At 49.1% G+C, this 18,582-nt stretch overlaps 2 protein-coding genes across 2 annotated transcripts in view; both read left to right on the plus strand.

Annotated features, from left to right (window-relative positions):
- Positions 1 to 3,461: 3,461 nt before the first annotated feature.
- Positions 3,462 to 6,908, plus strand: LOC115086712. The gene is made up of 2 exons (XM_029592935.1): positions 3,462 to 3,621; positions 5,143 to 6,908. Exon 2 carries the CDS (start codon positions 5,144 to 5,146, stop codon positions 6,542 to 6,544), a length of 1,401 nt encoding a protein of 466 aa, XP_029448795.1. The 5' UTR covers positions 3,462 to 3,621; position 5,143; the 3' UTR covers positions 6,545 to 6,908.
- Positions 6,909 to 6,916: 8 nt separating this feature from the next.
- Positions 6,917 to 18,582, plus strand: part of LOC115088472 — a 33,649-nt gene continuing 21,983 nt past the window's right edge. Inside the window, exons 1-3 of the mRNA XM_029596745.1 lie at positions 6,917 to 7,507; positions 7,627 to 8,049; positions 12,899 to 13,018. Of these exons, the coding sequence (XP_029452605.1) occupies positions 6,919 to 7,507; positions 7,627 to 8,049; positions 12,899 to 13,018 (1,132 nt within the window). The 5' untranslated portion in view covers positions 6,917 to 6,918. The remainder of the gene's footprint in view (positions 7,508 to 7,626; positions 8,050 to 12,898; positions 13,019 to 18,582) is intronic.

An 18,582-nucleotide genomic window follows, 5' to 3' on the forward strand; every position in this document is an offset into this window, starting at 1 on the left:
GACCTTTGCGCCGGTTTTTGTGCAGGTGCATTTTCTCTGGAAGATCATGCATGTAGAGTAGAAAATGCAATCTACGCCATGCCATTTACCTCCCCTGACCTAACACACACACACACACACCCCCGGGAACGCCTCCTCTAAATGCATTGGAACAGCACGTGGACTTGTTGCCACATGGAGGGGAGGGGGCAGTCCCAGATGTCCAGTAAACCGCTGTGTGCCCCCGGGAATGGCTTTGAAACTCTTCCTCTCCCGGCCCCTAGAAACCGAGATGACTTGAGAAATTCAAGCAAATGCCTAACGGACCCTAAAGCAGAGGGTGAGGATTTTTATTTCTCTGCTCTATGGCTCATGAGACCTCCGCTTCCCCTCCTGGCCCTTCGTTGATGGAAGCCGCTGGGGTTGCCCCTGCGTGTGGCTTGTCTGGGGGGGGGAGGGTTTCCAGCTCGTGTCTGCTCAGTCACTGGTTTACATTCCACTTTTGCAAACCTTTACTGCCCAGTGAAAGTACAAAAAAAAAGAAAGGGAGGTGCCCTGTAATATGTACCTTCTAGAGGCGATGCCGTTTTGCAGTTAGATGACATCGCTAGAGCTATCAGCCACGGGGGTCGTGGGAGGACAGAGCTGTGAGCCTGCAAACCTCGGCTCCCTTCTCCTATTCACCGCTGCGCGTGTGTGTGACCTTCAGCGAGCCTCTCCCTGCTCTCATACTTAGCTTAGACGCATTGTGGGGTAATTACTGTAACTTGTACAGTGCCAGCAGTGTTAATGTAACCCACACACACACACACACAAAAAAAAAAGCCACCTAAAGTGCTTATTTTTCCCAGTGAAGCTTATCACCACCGGCGGGGCACTTCAAACTAATTCAAAATGCAGTAAATTATAAAATGCTTATTTATTTTATAACATCCAGCCAAGCCTGATTGAAATCGAGACGAGCGACCCCCGCGCTTCACGCTACATCCGCAGGGCACCGGTGCGTGCTGCAAACACATGTATTGTGCCCAGCAGGACACTGGTTCTCAGACAGAAGTATTGATTTCACGGACCACAGCTGCTCGAGTGTTTTACAATTACGCCAGCATTTATTTCTCTTTTTTACTGAAAGTGCCTGTCAATTTTCCACAGCAGTGACATGGAAAAACAGTGCCATGCTGTAACAACAACAAACAGGGCGCGCTCCCTTCCACGTTCATCTTTTCTCAGAGGTGTTCTCCGCTGCCCTCTGTAAACCCTCAGACCTTGGCCATTGGGGTGCACATGCTTCCTCCTGGGTGAGATATAGGGACCAGGGTTTGTGGATTGCCCGGAGGTAGGGCTGCCAACTGGCTCCAGACTTTCAGGGCAAGGCGATCCAGTCCTGATTTTCTTCCCCTGCATGCAGGTACTTATAGTCTTGCTTTTGTTAGGGAACTGCAATAGGGAAATCAGAGCAAGTTCCGGCATGCGATGGGGTAAAACCAGGACTGGATCCACCTGACCTGAAAATCTGGAGCCAGCTGGCAACCCTACTTGGAGGAGGATGTGGAAACACAGAGGCCCCCAGTGCTGATACTCAGCCCCCAGCCGTTAAGTATAGGCCACTAAATTTAGAAAGTTGAGGTAAAAGCATTGAAAGAAGCTTATTGGAAAATCGTCACCCTTAGGGGGATACAAAGATCAGACTCTCACCCGGGCTTACAGCCAGAAATGTCCTAACTAATTGGGACAGTGGATGCAGGGATTAGCATTCCCAGAGACGAGGCTGATGCACTGTACGTGCTGTCATCAATCCGGGTCTCACTAGGCAGCATTGGCTGGGATTCGGGATATTTGCTTCCCCTGGGGTAACATTCACCAGGGGTGATTTTCGGTCAGGTCAAACCGGATCATTAACCTGTTTCCTTTTTGACCATCGGCATATTTTAAGGCATGGCAAGAACTCAAGGACAGCACTTCTGGGTGATGATTGTGTGCGTGGGAGGATCAGCAGCTAGGACGTGCCGGTAGGTCTGCAAGTTTCAGAAAACGCACGCAGACGGCAGGACACGGGCAGGCTGGAGAAGCTCATTGCGCCAGCCACTGAGGAAGTGCAGAGGGCCCCGCCACTCGGGGAGGAGGAGGAGAAACGAGTTGATGGTGTCGAGGGGGGGCAGAGAGAAGCTCGGCACAGACCCTCTCATAGCCCCCCGCTCCCCACCTGATTCCCATTTTATTTTTGAGAAAATCGCCCCGGGTCCTGACTATACTACGGTAGGCGGTTGCTGCGTTCGCAGATGAGTCCCCTTTGGTCTGTTCCACTATGATTTATAGAAAACCTCTCCAAGCCCTTGCATTTTTTCTGGGTGGTCTCCAAGCCCCCTAACCCCAGTCCTTTGACACTGGGTCAGATGCCATTAGATTTGGATGCAGCTGGATCTGGGTTTCAGATTTAATAAAACCTGCGTTTCCAAATGCAAGATCAGTGCAACCAGGTACACTAGATAGCCCCCTGCCCAGAATCTACGGGCCTGGTGTACCAAGGCTTTTCTCCCGTTCTGTCTCTATGGGAGAAGTGCTTAGTACCTGAGGCAATGGAAGGTGCCCATGGACACAGAGAACTGGGATTTGAACCCTGCCTGCCCTGCTGCAGGTAACCACTGGGCTGTGTGTTTCCCATAAACCTGCTAAGCACATCTGGCTCATGGGCTGAGAACACCAGGACCCCAGAGATGTTTATTCATTCGTAGGAGGCTCCCAAATTTCCTTTTTCCAAAAGCTGGAAAAGACCGAGAGCTGTAACCCAGAACACCGCTACTAAAATATCCCTCTTATTGTAAAGTACGCCACCAATTGGGAGGGGTCAGAAAGACCTCATGGCTTGGTTTCCAGACCAGAGAGAGGGAAGGAAGAATCGGCCCTGGAGAGATTCTGCTGTGGCTTCCCTGGACCGTGCAGTCAGATCCTGGCAGTGCAGTTCACGATGGAGATTTAAGGGTGCGGTGCCTCCCCTCCCCCTCCCACTGCAATGGTTTTCCGCCGGACACATTCACTCCCAGGGCTTAGTCCCCACTCAGTCCTGTAGAGATTCTCCAAAAGGAGGGGAGGATTAATTAACCTCCCGAGCCCAAGGTGCTTAGAAGGTGCGGTGCCTTGGCACAGGGAGGCTGTCCCAAAACAAAAGTCCTTATTAAAGAGCACATTTCAGCCTGGAAATGCAGAGCGCAGCCTCCTGGGAGCCCCCTCCTTCCTTTTCTCTGAGGTTTAAGGAGGCCCGCCTCTTGAGGCATGGGCCGTATAACTGGGCAGACGTGCGGCAGGTAAGAGGGAGGGGGGAGGGGGCACAGCTTAGGTGCGGAGAGGGGCGGACAATAGGATTAGGGGCCAGTTCAAACCTGGGCATGAGCCAATGAGACAAAGAAGGCGGCGTCTCTGAGCTCAGGTACTTAGAGGTAGGGCGGGGTGGGGGGAGCACATTTGCAGCCGGGAATGAGAGCAACAGGCTGATCTCAGCACAGCTGTGCTGTAACAGGCTGACCTCAGCCCGGCTGTGCTACAACAGTTTTGCTTTTACTTTCACTTTGCCTCCAGCACGGCTGTGCTGTAAGAGGAGCAGATCAGTTAAAGGAGCAGGAACGATTTCTTTGATTACATCATTGGGTAAAGTACAAAGATTTTGTGGCTGATAGGCAAAATGTTGAGAATATTAATGGTAATTGTGTGTTGCTAAGGTCTGGAAGGTGTATGCTCACCCCCCCCCCCCCCCCTTTTGCATTGAACTGGCTCTGCTTTCATTACCAGTTCTTTATTTAATGACAAGGCTTTGAATGCATGGCTGTTTCTGCCTGGAATGTTATTTTATTTAAGGAAATGCCTTAGCACATGGCTGGTTATATATATTTTAACTAATATATATTTAGTGAAATGCCATGGGCTCTCGGCCACACTTTACCTGTTATTATATATATATATTTTATGAATTCATGGCTGGCTTCCAGCACAATGCTTGCTCTGCATGTTGCTGTATTTATTGAAAGGGCAGCGAGTGCAGGGCTGGTTATCTTTCACTTGTAGCCTCTTAGAAACGCCATTGAAGGGGTCTGCACATGGTGAATGCATAGGTGGTTAGAGCACATGGCTGGCAGTAGCAGGCTTGGTAGCTCAGTGGTTAGAGCACTGATCTTGTAGGCTTACTTTACTTTAAAATCGATGTTTTCTATGTATTGCTTTACCCCTCGCTCTCTAAATTGCTAGGAAGTGGGCAGGCTTCATGTCTGCCATGCTACCTCAACATCCTGTGGATGTGCTTTGTTATACCTAAGTAATCTGACAATTAAAAAGTAGCCAGCATCCCGTAGTTGGGAATTCTGATGATATGTCTGTGGGACAGCGGTATGGCATTTGAGTGCTCAGCCAGGTTAACAGGATGGTTTTATATTAATCCTAAAGGTGATATTTAGCATTCGGTTACCATTTAAAGGGACAGCTGTCCCATGTGCACGTTTATACTGAATTATAAGGGGTACAGGACCCTCAGCTTGATAGATATGATTTAGGCTGCGCTATGCAGCTCTATTCAAAGTAAATTAAATTATTAATGAAAGGTTGGATTACATCTTAGCATGGTATTGTGGTTCTCATGGGAAGGGCTTGCCAGCAGAGGTCAGCACATGGCAGCGGCCATTTTGGGAGTTTAGCACATGGCAGCGGCCATTTTGGGAGTTTAGCACATGGCAGCGGCCATTTTGGGAGTTTAGCACATGGCAGCGGCCATTTTGGAGGTCAGCACATGGCAGCGGCCATTTTGGAGGTCAGCACATGGACTTTCAGGATTTTCTTTTTTTTTTTTTTTTTTTTTTTTTTATTACTTTCCTTTTACTCCCCAGGCCCCCCCCCCCCCCCATGCGCTGGCACTCCCGCCTCCCCCCAGAGTCCGGCCGCCCCTCGCCCCCCCCTCCACCTTCCTCAGCTGCCCCCACCCCCATCCTGTTCCCGTCCAGCCCCCCCAAACTTGCCGGGCCCAAACGTGCGCCCAGCCCCCCCCCCCCCCCCCCGGCTCCTTGCACCCCTCCCCCCCCCCCCCCCCTTAGCAGGTGTGCGCACACCCACATTTGGCTACCTATTCATATGCCCCCCCCCCCAAAACTGTGCGAGATCTAACCATTTAATATGTCTACACAGCATGGCTACCACTCAGTTTGCTATGGCTTTTGCCCCGTCCGCACTTATGCCGGACCAGGCTCAGGCTCTAGCCAAGCGAGCACGTCGGAAGCCAAGCAAATTGCAGGAAAACTTTGCGGCAACGCCAGAAGTCGAAAAACGTAAGACCAAGACACAGAGGAATAAGAAGAGGAAATCCGCAAGCACACGACAACCGCGTAGCATCAGCCATTTGGGCTGCTATGTGCCGGAGCAGCCCCCTCCACGGGGCATGACCCCTGCAGCACCGACCCCTGCAGCACTGCCACGAGAGAACTTCGGCAATGTTACCGAACGACAGCTGCGTCAGCTCATGGACCAAACCTGGTCAGCGGCTGCTATCCATGGCACGGACAGGGTGAAGGCAATGCTGGATGCCTTAACGCATACCACTAGCCCATCCCCTGGCTCAGTGCCCATCGGTCCACAGCACGGTGCAGCGGGCAGCTCCAACAGTTCAGCTGGCAACACCCAGCCACCAGCATGTCAACAGACAGCTCATGGACAACACGGGCAACCGCAAGAAGGACAGAACTGTGAGTACCCTGATTTAAACCGGGGCCAGGGTAATGTGCAGGTACCCCCAACACAGCCCAGTTACCCACCACCAAGGAATGGCAGCGAAGTGTGGCTGGGGCCACAAAGCGCTCCTACTGACAATTTCGCTGCTATGAAAGCTATTTTCGATAACTGGCATGGGCAGGGTAATGCTAACACTAGCCCAACACAGGAAACAGGGCAGTCAGGACGACCCATGGGGGATATTTTACTTGTGACACCAACCCCAGCCCCAGCTACAGCTGTTGGAACACCAACCACAGCTACAGCGGTTGGAACAACGGTGGGTCAGCTGGGGACCAATGGGCACAATACCACTGGTAGCTCAGCCACGAATGGCAATAACGCTGCACAATACACATGTACAGTGGGCTCACTAACCGCGCATGTGTCAGAGGCGTTAAAAGAGAAAATATGGCGCAGCGAATATGTAGATATATTCGAGCTGCTCAGGAAAGAAGGGGAGGGTTCCGATCCCAAATGCCACGAAGCGTGCAAACTCTCAGCTAGGGAGAAACCCTGCATCGCTAAAACGCTAGCTAATTGGTCAGCAGGATTCAGAATTCTGTCATCCATCATAGGTCAAAAATTTCCTGAAAAATGTTGCTCCTTAATTGCTTACCAGGACGTCATTTGTGGTGCTTATCGCACGTATGGCGGTACGGCTTGGTTGGAGTATGGTGCAGGAGGTTGTCCCTGGCTTCGCTGGCAATGCATACCAGCCGAGTACATGGTTAACTCCTCGCCAACATACTTTTACGGGAAGATTTCCATTTCGGCAAGGTCAGCCCTTTCGTCAAGGGCAAAGGTGGGGGCAAGCCACTAGATTTAGGGGTGGGGGGACTCCCATCTGTAGGCTGTTCAACTCTGGTTTTTGCAGATTCGCTGCTGCCTGCAAATTCAGACACGCCTGCATGGGATGCGGTGCAGGCCACCCTCAAACAAAATGCTCAAGGGGAGGAACCATCCCCCACACAGAGCAACAATAAATTCATTAGAGCACCTACCCCCATTAAGATACATAGCTTGCAGGTCTGTTTAAAGGGTTATCAGCCCAAGGAGGCCAGATGGCTATACGAAGGGTTTTCCCAAGGTTTTCATATACCTTTCATGGGGCCAGAAACCGCCACAGAGGCTAAGAATCTCTTATCTGCGAGGAATAATGAAGAGGTCATTGCACTAAAGATCAAAAAAAGCGACATGGGTAGGTTGGAAGGCCCATTCAAGGACAAACCTCTACCTCATTTTAGGATTTCCCCTCTGGGGGTGGTTCACAAAAAAGAGCCAGGGGAATTCCGAATGATTCACCATTTATCCTTCCCAGAGGGTGGGTCAGTGAATGATTACTTGGACCCCGAAGCATGCTCGGTTGCCTACGCCTCATTTGACCAGGCATTAGACATGGTGAGGCATTGGGGGCAAGGGGCATGGTTGGCAAAAGCCGACATTGAATCAGCCTTCCGCTTGCTTCCAATACATCCAAGCTGCTTCCATCTGTTGGGGTTTCAATTCCAAGGTAAATATTACTTCGATAAATGCCTCCCGATGGGCTGCTCTATATCTTGCGCCTACTTTGAGAGGTTTAGCACATTTGTGCAATGGGCTGTAGAGCAGGACATCGGGAAAGGGAAAATCATATACTATTTGGATGATTTTCTGTTTACCGGCCATAGGGACACACAGGCCTGTGCGCAAGCCCTCGAAGCATTCACCCGGAAAACTGACGAATTAGGCATTCCGCTAGCTAAGCACAAATCAGAAGGACCGTCACAAAAATTGTCATTTCTCGGTATCAAAATTGATACTCTGCAAATGGTCACACGCCTACCGCCCGCAAAAATAGCAGCGTTACGGGCCAACATATCTACTACCGAACAATCACGCTAAAACAAATGCAGTCACTCATTGGTCACCTCAATTTCGCTTGCAAGATCATGCCCATGGGTCGCCCCTTCATGAGAAGATTGTCCCAAGCCACAGCAGGTATTCGCAGGAGCCATCATTTCATTAGAATCACCAAGGAGCTCAGGGAGGACCTCATAGTATGGAAGACATTCCTAGGGGAATATAATGGGCGGACAGTTTGGAGGGACCCGATCATGACCAATAGGGAGCTGCAGCTCTACACCGACTCAGCGGGGAGCGCTGGATTCGGGGCCTATCTGGCTGGGAAATGGTGCGCGGAACGATGGCCAGTACAGTGGGAAGCCATGGGTTTACTCAGAGACATCACTTTTCTCGAATTGTTCCCCATTGTTGCAACAATACACATGTGGAAAGCATGTTTCCACAACAGAAGAGTGGTTTTTTGGTCAGACAACATGGCGGTTTGTACAGGCGAAAAATTCTCTCACCGCTCACTCCCCTAGGGTCATTAGGCTATTGCGGGATTTAGTACTGCTCTGCCTGCGCATTAACCTGGTCTTTAAGGCTAAGTACGTTCCGGGGGAAGCTAACGGCATCGCTGATGCATTGTCTCGTTGTCAGTGGTCTCGTTTCAGATTCCTGGCCCCGGAAGCAGAGCATCACCCTTATCACATCCCTCCGCGGATTTGGGAATTAGGGTGCCCGGAATCGCCTCCATATTGAGATCGGCTCTGGCAGAGTACGGGGAGAGCATATGCACGCGGCGGGAGCCTGTTCCAAAAATTTTGCCAATCAAATAACACGCAAGTTCAAGGGACAATGACAGAGAGAAATGTAATGACAGAGAGAAATGTAACAGAGTTCTTGCTCTACCTCAAGAACTCGGGAGCATCAAGAGCACAGGCAGGGCAACATGTAGCTGCTATTGTTTTCGTCTCCAAACTATGGGGGATAGGCTCAATTAGCAACTCCTTTCTCATAAAAAAGATATTAGAGGGTTGGCGGAGACAAGAACCAGTTAGAAGGGACGCCAGAAAGCCTATCACACCAATGCTGCTACAAGCACTGGTAAAGGAGCTCCCCAGCCTAGTTTGGGACAATTATGAGGTAAAGCTATGGACCGTGGCTTTTTCACTAATGTTCTTTGGTGCATTTAGAAACAGCGAGCTTATCCCGAGGGCAAAGGTGACCACCAGGGCATCGGATGGGGGTCTCCTGATAGAAAACATAAGGCTGTTTAATGAGACAGTACAGATCTTTCTCAGGCGAGCAAAAACTGATCAACGGGCAGTAGGTCGCTGGATTACATTATACCCTGCTCATACGGGGGTGATATGCCCCGTAAGGGCTACAACAGAATACCTCAAAGTACGCCCGCTGGGGGGAGGGCCCTTTCTAAAACACAAAGATGGCAACGCGCTATCGCGTTACCAGTTTATCAGTATGCTACGCAAAGGCTTGGAAAAGATAGGGGAAGACGCGGGAGCTTATCACACACATTCATTCCGAATAGGCGCAGCATCCTTCGCCAGCAGCGGTTTAAGCGAAGATCAAATTAAGGCGCTAGGGCGGTGGAAATCCGGTAAATTCAAAACATACATACGACCCAATAACCAGACACCCCAATGAACAGTCTCACTGAGAAACATAAAAAGCATATATTTACCGTCCTGTTGCACATAACCGTTTTATTTTGTCCATCATAGACTCGCCAGCGGGGAGCGCGAAAGTGATATGGGGCACTCGTACATTTATTGGGCGCACATTAGAACCAAGAGAAAGACCTCCAGCGAGCAGATGGGCATACCTCGTAGCAAGGCCAGCTTATTCTGGCTCGGCAAACGAGGGATGAGGGGTCCAACTAATGCCTTGCATCCTCCAATACGCCAGGCAACTACCACAGCCTGATATCATCTGTCAATTGGGCGGTAACGATTTGGTCGCAGTCAAAAACATTGACTTAATAATCACGATCAAGAAGGACTTGACTGCAATTAAGGCTATATGGCCAGCCGTGGTATTGGTATGGTCCCACATTATCCCCCGATTGGTATGGAGGGACGCGAGGTCGCATAAATCCATCGCAAAAGCAGGCGCAAATTGAATAAAGAAGTGGGGACGTGGTTGAGAGCTATAGGGGGATATGTCATCAAGCATGATGATATTTCACCATCATGTCAAGGCATGTATAGGCCAGATGGGGTCCACTTATCAGACGTTGGGGTAGATATCTTTATCCTCGCTCTGCAAACGGCCACAGCAGCTTTAATTAATTAGTGGGGGTAGGAAACAAATAAGGTTTTACTGTTTCCTACTTTGGCGGGTGCCCTCACCGGAGCATAAGGGGATGTATCACTGCATAGAGGGGAAGTTTTTGGTGTTGGGGGAGGGGGAAGGGGAGGAGCACAGCACCAAGGACTTTGCATAGGGGGAAAGCGGGGGCATGGATATAACTAAGCATGGCAAAGACCGAGATAATGGCCGGTCTGGGGGTGGCCCAATGAAGGCCTGGCATAAGCAATAACCGCGGCCCGCAAGGCCAGCATGGCGGAGACCGAGATAATGGCCGGTCTGGGGGTGGCCCAATGAAGGCCTGGCATAAGCAATAACCGCGGCCCGCAAGGCCAGGGGTGGGAGGAGGCGGCAGAATACTGCACGGAGCGGCAGTAGCCACGGAGGCGTTCACGGAGCGGGATGCCAGTGGCGGGTGTTCCCCCTTCACGGAGCGGAAGGCGGGATTGGCATTCACGGAGCGGGGTGCCAATGGTATACCACCTTCACGGAGCGGAAGGATGGAGGGCTGCCGTCTCCAAAAAAGCATTGGGGTGGGAAGAACAAGCAAGGTACCGGTGAGGGCGTGGCATTTAGCTAATGCCAATTGCGTTTTAAGCTGCTGCAATATAAAGTAATAAGGTTATAATGTTAAATGCTGGCTGTGGCCGTTTCATCCACTTAATAAAAGTTATCTTGGTTTACCTAATCTGTTGTTGCGTGGTCAAGGGTGGGAGGGGCGGGTGTCCGTGAGCTACGGCGTGCCAGAGTTAAGGACTCCCTGACTCCAAAGGACCTGAATCTCCGGTGCTTGACTCTCCACCCCTTGGGAATCTCGAGGTTGAGCACCAGATGTGCCGCTCACTCCTTCTCCCCTTTCTGCACTGAATGCTGGGGATTTGACCAACACCTTTTTTTTTTATGGTAGGAGATTTTTTTTTTTTTTTTGGTGTGTGTGGGGGGGGGGGGATTCGCAACTGCTCCACATACAAGTTTTATTTATTTAGTTATTTTAGTTATTAGGCTAACTTTAGACCTGACCAGGATTAACTGGGTAACTTTACCCGGCTAAGCTCCGAATACCAATGCTAGTTCAGTGAACTTAAGCCACGCTCCCAGAACACCCCCTGCCCAACTTCTCTCATCCGGTTAAAACTTAGCCGTTCAGCAGGGCAGGACATTTAAAATTAAAAAAAAAACAAACTCGGGGATAGTCCGGTGAGCTCTCTGAATGCTTCCCTGCGTGGGAAATCGATACGGTCGGGAGCCCTCCTTACCATCCGAGGACGCAGACTGGGATGCAATGAAGGACCTGTGTGACGTTTTCTCTTTTGTCACTTATCTGCCCCGTACAAGAAAGCACAGCCCGGGAGACAGCAGCAGCAGCCATTGTGCGGCCACGGATCCTTTGCAGGGGATTAATCCCTGCACCGTCTCCCTATGGGAGGAGCCTCGGACGTGCTCTCAGCCTGGTGAAACAGGGCGACCCATTCAATCGCCGAGGTTTCTTTGGTGGGGGAGGGCGGGCCGACGAGACCATGGCGCCACTATGTGGCTGCTGCTGGGACCCCTCATTGCGCAGATTTCAAGCCCAGCACTTTACGCTCCCTGCCTGCTCAGTTAGGCTAAGACAACTGGGACGGAGCATCTGGCTGGACTGGGCAGTGCATTTTTTTTTCATTGTGAGTTTTGCTTTGGTACGGAGGTGAGGCAAAGGTGCTCCGATCATCGTTTCTATGAAGCTTATTCGTGGTTGCCAGCCAAACAGATCGGCGGCAGATGCCCCGCTATCTGACCAGCGAGCAGTGATAGGGAGGACCCAATTTACTGTAATTCCTGTTTCATGTCACTTCCCTCTGCTGTAGCAACATACAGTGTTCGCTTAAGGGTCCTCAGGAATCTGTCAGCTTCCCGGTTAGCTTGATTTAGCTTGCTTAAATCCAAGATAGTCTGCAACCTGAAAAGAAGGCCCTGTGGTCACTCTCATTAGAAAAGAAATCTTGCCCAATCTTGGTATGACAGCATTTGCAGAAGTGGAAGTGAGAATACTCACCACTGACATTATTATTATTTTTTTTTATTATGAGAAAGATTACAAAAAAAAAAAATTCTATGCTGATATGTGTCCATCGAGCACCAGCCAAAGAAGGAACTTACAAAAGAGGTGTGTGGATCCCCCACACGCCAACTTGGCATAATGTACAGGACTTCAAGTGTTCTCTCTAGCAAGTTTTGTTTTAATTCCTTTCCTTAAAAAAAAAAAAATCACTGCTGGGCCCTCTAACCATGATGTGGTTCTTCATAGAGCAGGAGCGATCCCCAGTCACCTCTGCCCCACTGGTACTGCCATTAAAAACAGCTCTGATGGACAGAGACTGGTGCCACTTTTAATGCCTTCCACATAAAAGAGTGCCAGCCCGGGCCTGACTAACACCATTTTGTAAGAAGACATTAACAATGGCAACGGCCTCGGTGCGCCAACACCGTTTTTAATCGCAGTAACAGCAGGGCAGGAGCAACCGGGAATCGCTCTTTTGCCCTGTGAAGAGCATCAACAAGATAAGACGGTTCAGGGCAGGTGGAAGACCTGAGAGGAGGGGCTGAGAGTGTGTGTTTGTTTATTGGGAAGGGGGGGGGGTTGTGACAAGACTGACTTTTTGTTTTGTTTTCAGAAGGTAATTTCTTTTGCTGTTTTTTTTTTTCCTTTTTAAATGAATGAAAAGAAACAAAACAAGGGTTAAAAAAAATATATCTGTACACAGCCTTAGTGACAGTGAGCTCCCCCTTCACCTGGGCAAATGACTGGAGAAAACTTGCACTTCAGAAGGTAGATGGGGCAAATCATTCACAACCTGTCGCCAGCGGCCATTTTGAACAGTTTTGCTGATCATCTGGAGGCAGGAGTCATTATTTGTCACAGTCTTAATTTGTTGTAATGCTTTGGAAACCACATGTCTATCGCAGTCTCTTCAGTGACCAGCAGCAGGATGGGAATTGGGATGCCTGGAAAACTAATAAACTGGATTATCTTTGTCTGGCCCAGGCCTGGATTTAGGAATAAGCAACTGCCCCGGGCACCAGATTTTGAAGCTGAGAAATCTGCAGGCCAAAGAGGAGGCTGCTTCTGCTTGCTTTAGGGGCTTGTACCAGCACAGCTTCAAAGGTGCGTTACCGGGGCACTCGGCCTACGAGTGCCAAAATTTTAAATCCAGCCCAGACTTGGGTAGAGTATCCAATATTCTAACAATTTTTTAGATTTATATTCTGCCTTTCATGACACTTCAAAGGTGCATTACCCTGGCACTCTGCCTACGAGTGCCACAATTTTAAATCCAGCCCTGACTTGGGTAGAGTATCCAATATTCTAACAATTTTTTAAATTTATATTCTGCCTTTACATGGTGAATGAAAAGAGGGATTGTTGAACGTGTGCTCCAGCAGTTTGTGATCTGTTACAACAGTAAAAAGACAAATGGAAATGAGAACGTCCTCAAGCCACTGCAAGGGTTTCTCATTCAGTCTGAGAATAATCCTACTCGTTTGGGGACAGGGCCTGGCTGGCATATGCAAAGGTACGAACTTGTCTCTACTTAGTCACCTGTGTCAGAACAGCTCTGAAACCAAGAGGGTCGGCATCCACCAAAAGTTCAGTCTTCTTGCCAGGATCAAAGTACGCCATGCTAATATCACTGGGAAGAGGTTTTGTTGGCACAGCAGAAGCCTGTTAGAGTGAGTCAGTCCATTCCCACACCCTGCTCTCTTTTGGGGAGACTCCAAAGAAGCTATGTAATTGGATACTGTTGTGGCAAGGAATCTGCCACAGTAGCTGGCAAACTCTGGCTCTGAACATCGAGGCTTTTTGAATACCCAGCATTTTTTTTAGGGTCTGTGACAACCCCGTCCTTGCAAAATATATATCCAAAAAAACTCTGATGGGGGGTTGTTATGCTTACATTTTGGAAGGTTCAACGTGAGATTCTGCTCATCAAATCATTGTAAGATCACTGTGAGTCGAATGTTGTTTTTCAGATGTGGTTACATGCGCCATGTCATTGCTCACTTTAAGAACTCCAAGGAGTCCAATGAATGCTTCCTGGATAATATCTTGAAAGATTTCTGCAGAGAAAACCCATATATTTTAGTAGTCATGTGTCTTGTTTCAGCATCCTATGATGTGGTCAAGTTTGTAAAAAAATGTGAGCTTCATTCAAATCAGCAATGATGTCATCCATGGTGGGAGTAATGTGTCATTGTTATGCCTGTCGGTCGCAGACAGCTGTGACCGCGTGTACTCACTTCTTGCACCACTCTCCTGGCCTCCTCGGGGCTGCTCGCGGCGCGAGCCAGTCTACCCCACCGCCTTCCCTGGGACTCTTCATGGCGGCATGGACGCTGTTACCACCCTCTACGACTTCGGGCCTTCCTAGGCACGCACGTCACCGGCCCCGCCTTTGAAGCCTCTTCGGCGGGAACCTCGGGGGCGTCCCTGTTTGATGACATCATGGGACTGCTGTATTTAAGTTCCACCTTCGCCCCCAGCTAGCCAACTTGGCAACAAGTTCCGTACGTGTCTACAACTCCTGCCTTCGTGTTCCTGAGACTTCGCTGACTAGCCTTTGCTCCTGGACCCTGTCTGGCACCCGCTCCTCGGGGGGTCAGTGTGCGCTCCTATGGGAACTCGCTCCCCTGGCCTACCCCGCTCCTCGGGCTGGCTCTGTGCCTCCTGGGTTCTACTCTGCAAGGCTTTCTCCTTCTCAGACCTCTCCTCGGAACACCGCAGCAACCTGTGAATTTCCCGACAGGGCTTCCCCGCACCTCGGGGTTGTGCCTGTATTCTACAATAAGACTGTCTGCGCCTCCCTGCTCCTCGGGGCCGCTCCTACAAGTATCTAAAGACTCAGAGCTTCCCCCCCCCTCCTCGGGGTTGTGCTCTCGGATATCACTGAGACTGTCAGCCCTGCTCCTCGGGGTTGCGTCTATTCTAGACTGCCGGCTTTTCCCCGCTCTCCGGGACCTTGCCTACATCTGCATGAGATCTGGCTCGGGCTTTCCTGCCCCGCGGGTTGGCCTGCGTGTTTGCCTCGACGCTCTCTATGCTGCACAAGCTCCGCCCCTCAGGGCTGCCTTCCCGGGGAACCTCCTGCACGGCCAGTCTTGCGCCTCCCATTCCGCGGTCTGTCTGGCACCTCCTCCCTTCAGGGTCTCAGCCCAGGTACTGCCTCCAGCCTGCCATCCTACTGGGGCAACCTCCTGATCCCTGGGGACCTCTCCATCACTGTGCCCAGAGCTCCTGTTGTCCCTGACCTCGCCTCCCGACAGTGCGGACCTGTGGGGCTCCTCCCCCCAGATAGCAACAACTTGCATCATGGGCTAAGGGTCCACACACCTACAAATCATAACAGTCAATTTACTTCTAATGGCCTGATTGGGCAGTCGCATGCCAATGCACATTCCAGTTTTTCCTAGTTGCTTTGGTTTATGAGCGACTTCTACTGAGAACACCCATATTGTGGGGCTCTCTACATGTCAAATAATGTCAAGTTCTTCAATGCATGCCAACTCTTCAAAAGGTAGTTGTATGAAAAGGGATACATAGATGTGGCAGGACTACCAGCTGATCAGTATCATCAATGTGTGTAGTTTCACTTGCTTTCCTTGTAGCTTGCCTATTCCAGGGAACATGCTTTAATTGTAATCCATTAGGCTGCATAGTGTGGATCATTTGAATTAGCCTTAAAGCATGGCTGTGCTATTCAGCCCTTCTGGGCTTCTGTAGTGGGAAAACAGCATAATTAGCTTGTTGTCTCATAATTGACAACCTGCCACACAATCAACATTCCCAACTGAAACTTCCCCACCCCTTAAATCAAACATTTGAAGAAAGCAACAGGGTGCCTGCCTTCAGTCTCACTACTGGATTTCTCTCATCCTGCTCCAGCCCCTCCCATGCAAACAGCCTGCAGCCAACAGGAGGGGGGTGAATCTAAAGCTGGAGCAGCTGAAAGTGGCCCTCTCCTACTTAATCTAGCTCCTTCTTCTGCTTCCTGAAGAAAACAGGAGAGGGATGGTGAAGTTTTTTAATTTAGATTTTTTTTATATTCCACTTTTCTCAGCCGGTTATAATCTAAGGCCTGGATTTATCAAAATGCACTAAATATCGCATGCAATAGAAAATGGGGTGTGTTTTATGGTAATAGGCAGTTTATTGCAATAATATGTATGTGAAGTGCTATCTTAGCACAAATACAGTAAGTGCTAGAATTGTATTTCCTACAAGCCAGCCATCAGTGGGGAGAGAGAGAGACAGAGAGACACTAGCCATAATGCCTTCACACTAAATAAGTATTTATATCTCTATGGGAGGCCCATCTAATAACTCAAGGTGAGGTTTAGGTATTAGTGTAGGGGTTAGGGGCCACTTTGACATTCAAAGTGAGATGTACGAACAGAACAGTGCTCTCTTGTGAAGATTTGATGACCTTCGGAGTGAGGAAACTCACCCAAAGATGAGATTTGTGCAGTGTTCTCTCAACCTAGCTTGATGGACTGTCTACCTGGGTAATATCAAGCTAGGTTGAGAGAACACTACACAAATCTCATCTTTGGGTGAGTTTCCTCACTCCGAAGGTCATCAAATCTTCACAAGAGAGCACAGTTCTGTTCATACGTGTCACTTTGAATGTCAAAATGGCCCCTAACCCCCTACACTAATACCTAAACCTCACCTCAAGTAGCTAGGTGGGCCTCATATAGAGGTATAAATACCTACCTAGTATGAGGGTCTTATAGCTAGTCAGTCTCTCTCTCTCTCTCCCCCCTCCCTCCCTCTCTCTCCCTCCCTCTCTCCTAGGAGGGCCCTGATAGATAGGCTGGCTGGCTCTCCAGGAGCTTAAAACAAATTGTGTGAAAACATTGCAACACAGGATAAAGTCCTATCGCACAGTTTTACGCAAATGAAAAAGGTGTAGTTAAAATTTGCGTTAAAGCCATGCGATACGGCTTCACAAAACTGTGAGCCCAGCCCACTTGGCCAAAAATCCTGTCCCAATATCCTCCCCTTTTTGTCATTTGCATTGCACCATGTGTTATGGTGCTTTCACACGCGTTAATGGCGTTTTCACATGTGTTAAAGGTGTTTTTTTGCATGCGAAAATGCCTTAACGCATGCAAAAACACCATATAGCACTTTGATAAATGACCCCCCCCCCCCCCTAAGTTTGTACTTGAGACAAACTCATCTTTGATGAGCGGCGGTATATAAAAAAACTATAAATAAATAACAGAGGGTAAGGTGACTTGCCAAGGACACAAGGAGTGATAGTGGGACTTGAAGGCTGGTCTCTTGGGTCATAGCCCACTGCTCTAACCACTAGGCTACTCCTCCACTAGATAGTCAGAATGTTGGATCCCTTAAATCAAACTAAAGATGATTTTGATGTCTCTTTATTAGAATTTAATCTTTATACAAAGGTTCTTGCACCTGCATATGTGGTCAACCATGCACCAGCTACAAAAACCTGGATGTATTTTTTTGGAAGCCTGAAACTGTTGGAGTCTCACAGCAGAGACAAAGGGCATTAACTTCAAATCACAGAAGCCTTGATGACTGACACTACTGATAGCAAGCTCCAAGGTGTGATAATTCAACCCCTTTTTGTAATAATTACCATGTGTTTAATATATTTTCACATATTTTTCTATGTAATTAACAGCATAGCAAACTGTTGATGCTGAGAACATTTTTAGCCTACATAAACTCATATACTCCAAAAGACTAGGACTTTCTCAAGAAAATATAAAAAGGGTGACTATGCTGTGTTTCATTTCAAAATAAAAGTGCCTTTAAAACTTTGTAACATGTCTGAACTTGATAAATTGTTGATTTTTGTACTTGGTACATTTTTTATTTATATATAGTTCAAATATTGTTTAAAAACAACTTGAATGGTTTTCGATTAAAAAAAAAAAGCGCCTTTTTTGCATAATCAGATAAGTGAGTCTTTATGCAAATGTAGAATGGATAGAAAAAAAAGATAAAATAATTATTTTTACCTCCTGTCTTGGGCTGGGTGTGGGGGTCCTGGAACAGCATCCAGCTGCCTTGGGAGTGATGTTCCCTGCCTCCCGCTGCACACTGAGAGATGGAGCAGTGGCACTGACACAGGAGCAAGGAAGTGGCCTCTGGCAGCCACGGGAGAGTCTTTCTCTGCCTCTCAGGGCACACTAAAAGGGAGGGGGCAGAGTGAGCACTCTTGCCACTACCGTGACTCCTACCACCAGCAGCAGCAGAGGAGAAAAGTTCCTGCTACTGCTGCCGCTGCTCACGGTCAGGAAAGGGAAGTAGGTTACGTGGCCGGGAGCCACGGGGAAACTCCTGCCACTTCAATTGAAATGTGCCCGGATCCGATGTGGCGATGATATCAGGACCTAGAAGTGCTCCAGGTCATTGTGCCACCACAGAGAGGGAAAAAAAAAATTAAAATAAAATAAAACCAAGCTTAAATAAGCCCCTGGGCAGACCAAGAAGTGTCACATAGCATAAGGGGACGTGCCCAGCAGCAAAAGCCCTGGGAAAGCCTCTGCTGTGCTTTTGTGAAGTCCAGAGAAACCTGGAGGTGGCATGGACGGGAACATAATTCAAATAAATAATTGGGACTGTTGAGTGACTGGGTGCCTTCTTTATAAAAGTGTTTGAGGAATTTAGTGTGGTCAGGGGAAAGCTCAAAT

The sequence above is a fragment of the Rhinatrema bivittatum genome, chromosome 3, assembly GCF_901001135.1.
Source record: "Rhinatrema bivittatum chromosome 3, aRhiBiv1.1, whole genome shotgun sequence".
Classification (NCBI taxonomy): domain Eukaryota; kingdom Metazoa; phylum Chordata; class Amphibia; order Gymnophiona; family Rhinatrematidae; genus Rhinatrema; species Rhinatrema bivittatum.

Excerpts from the sequence above, each read along its gene's own strand:
- LOC115086712 (XM_029592935.1), top strand. The coding sequence starts at position 5,144 with ATGGCTACCACTCAGTTTGCTATGGCTTTTGCCCCGTCCGCACTTATG.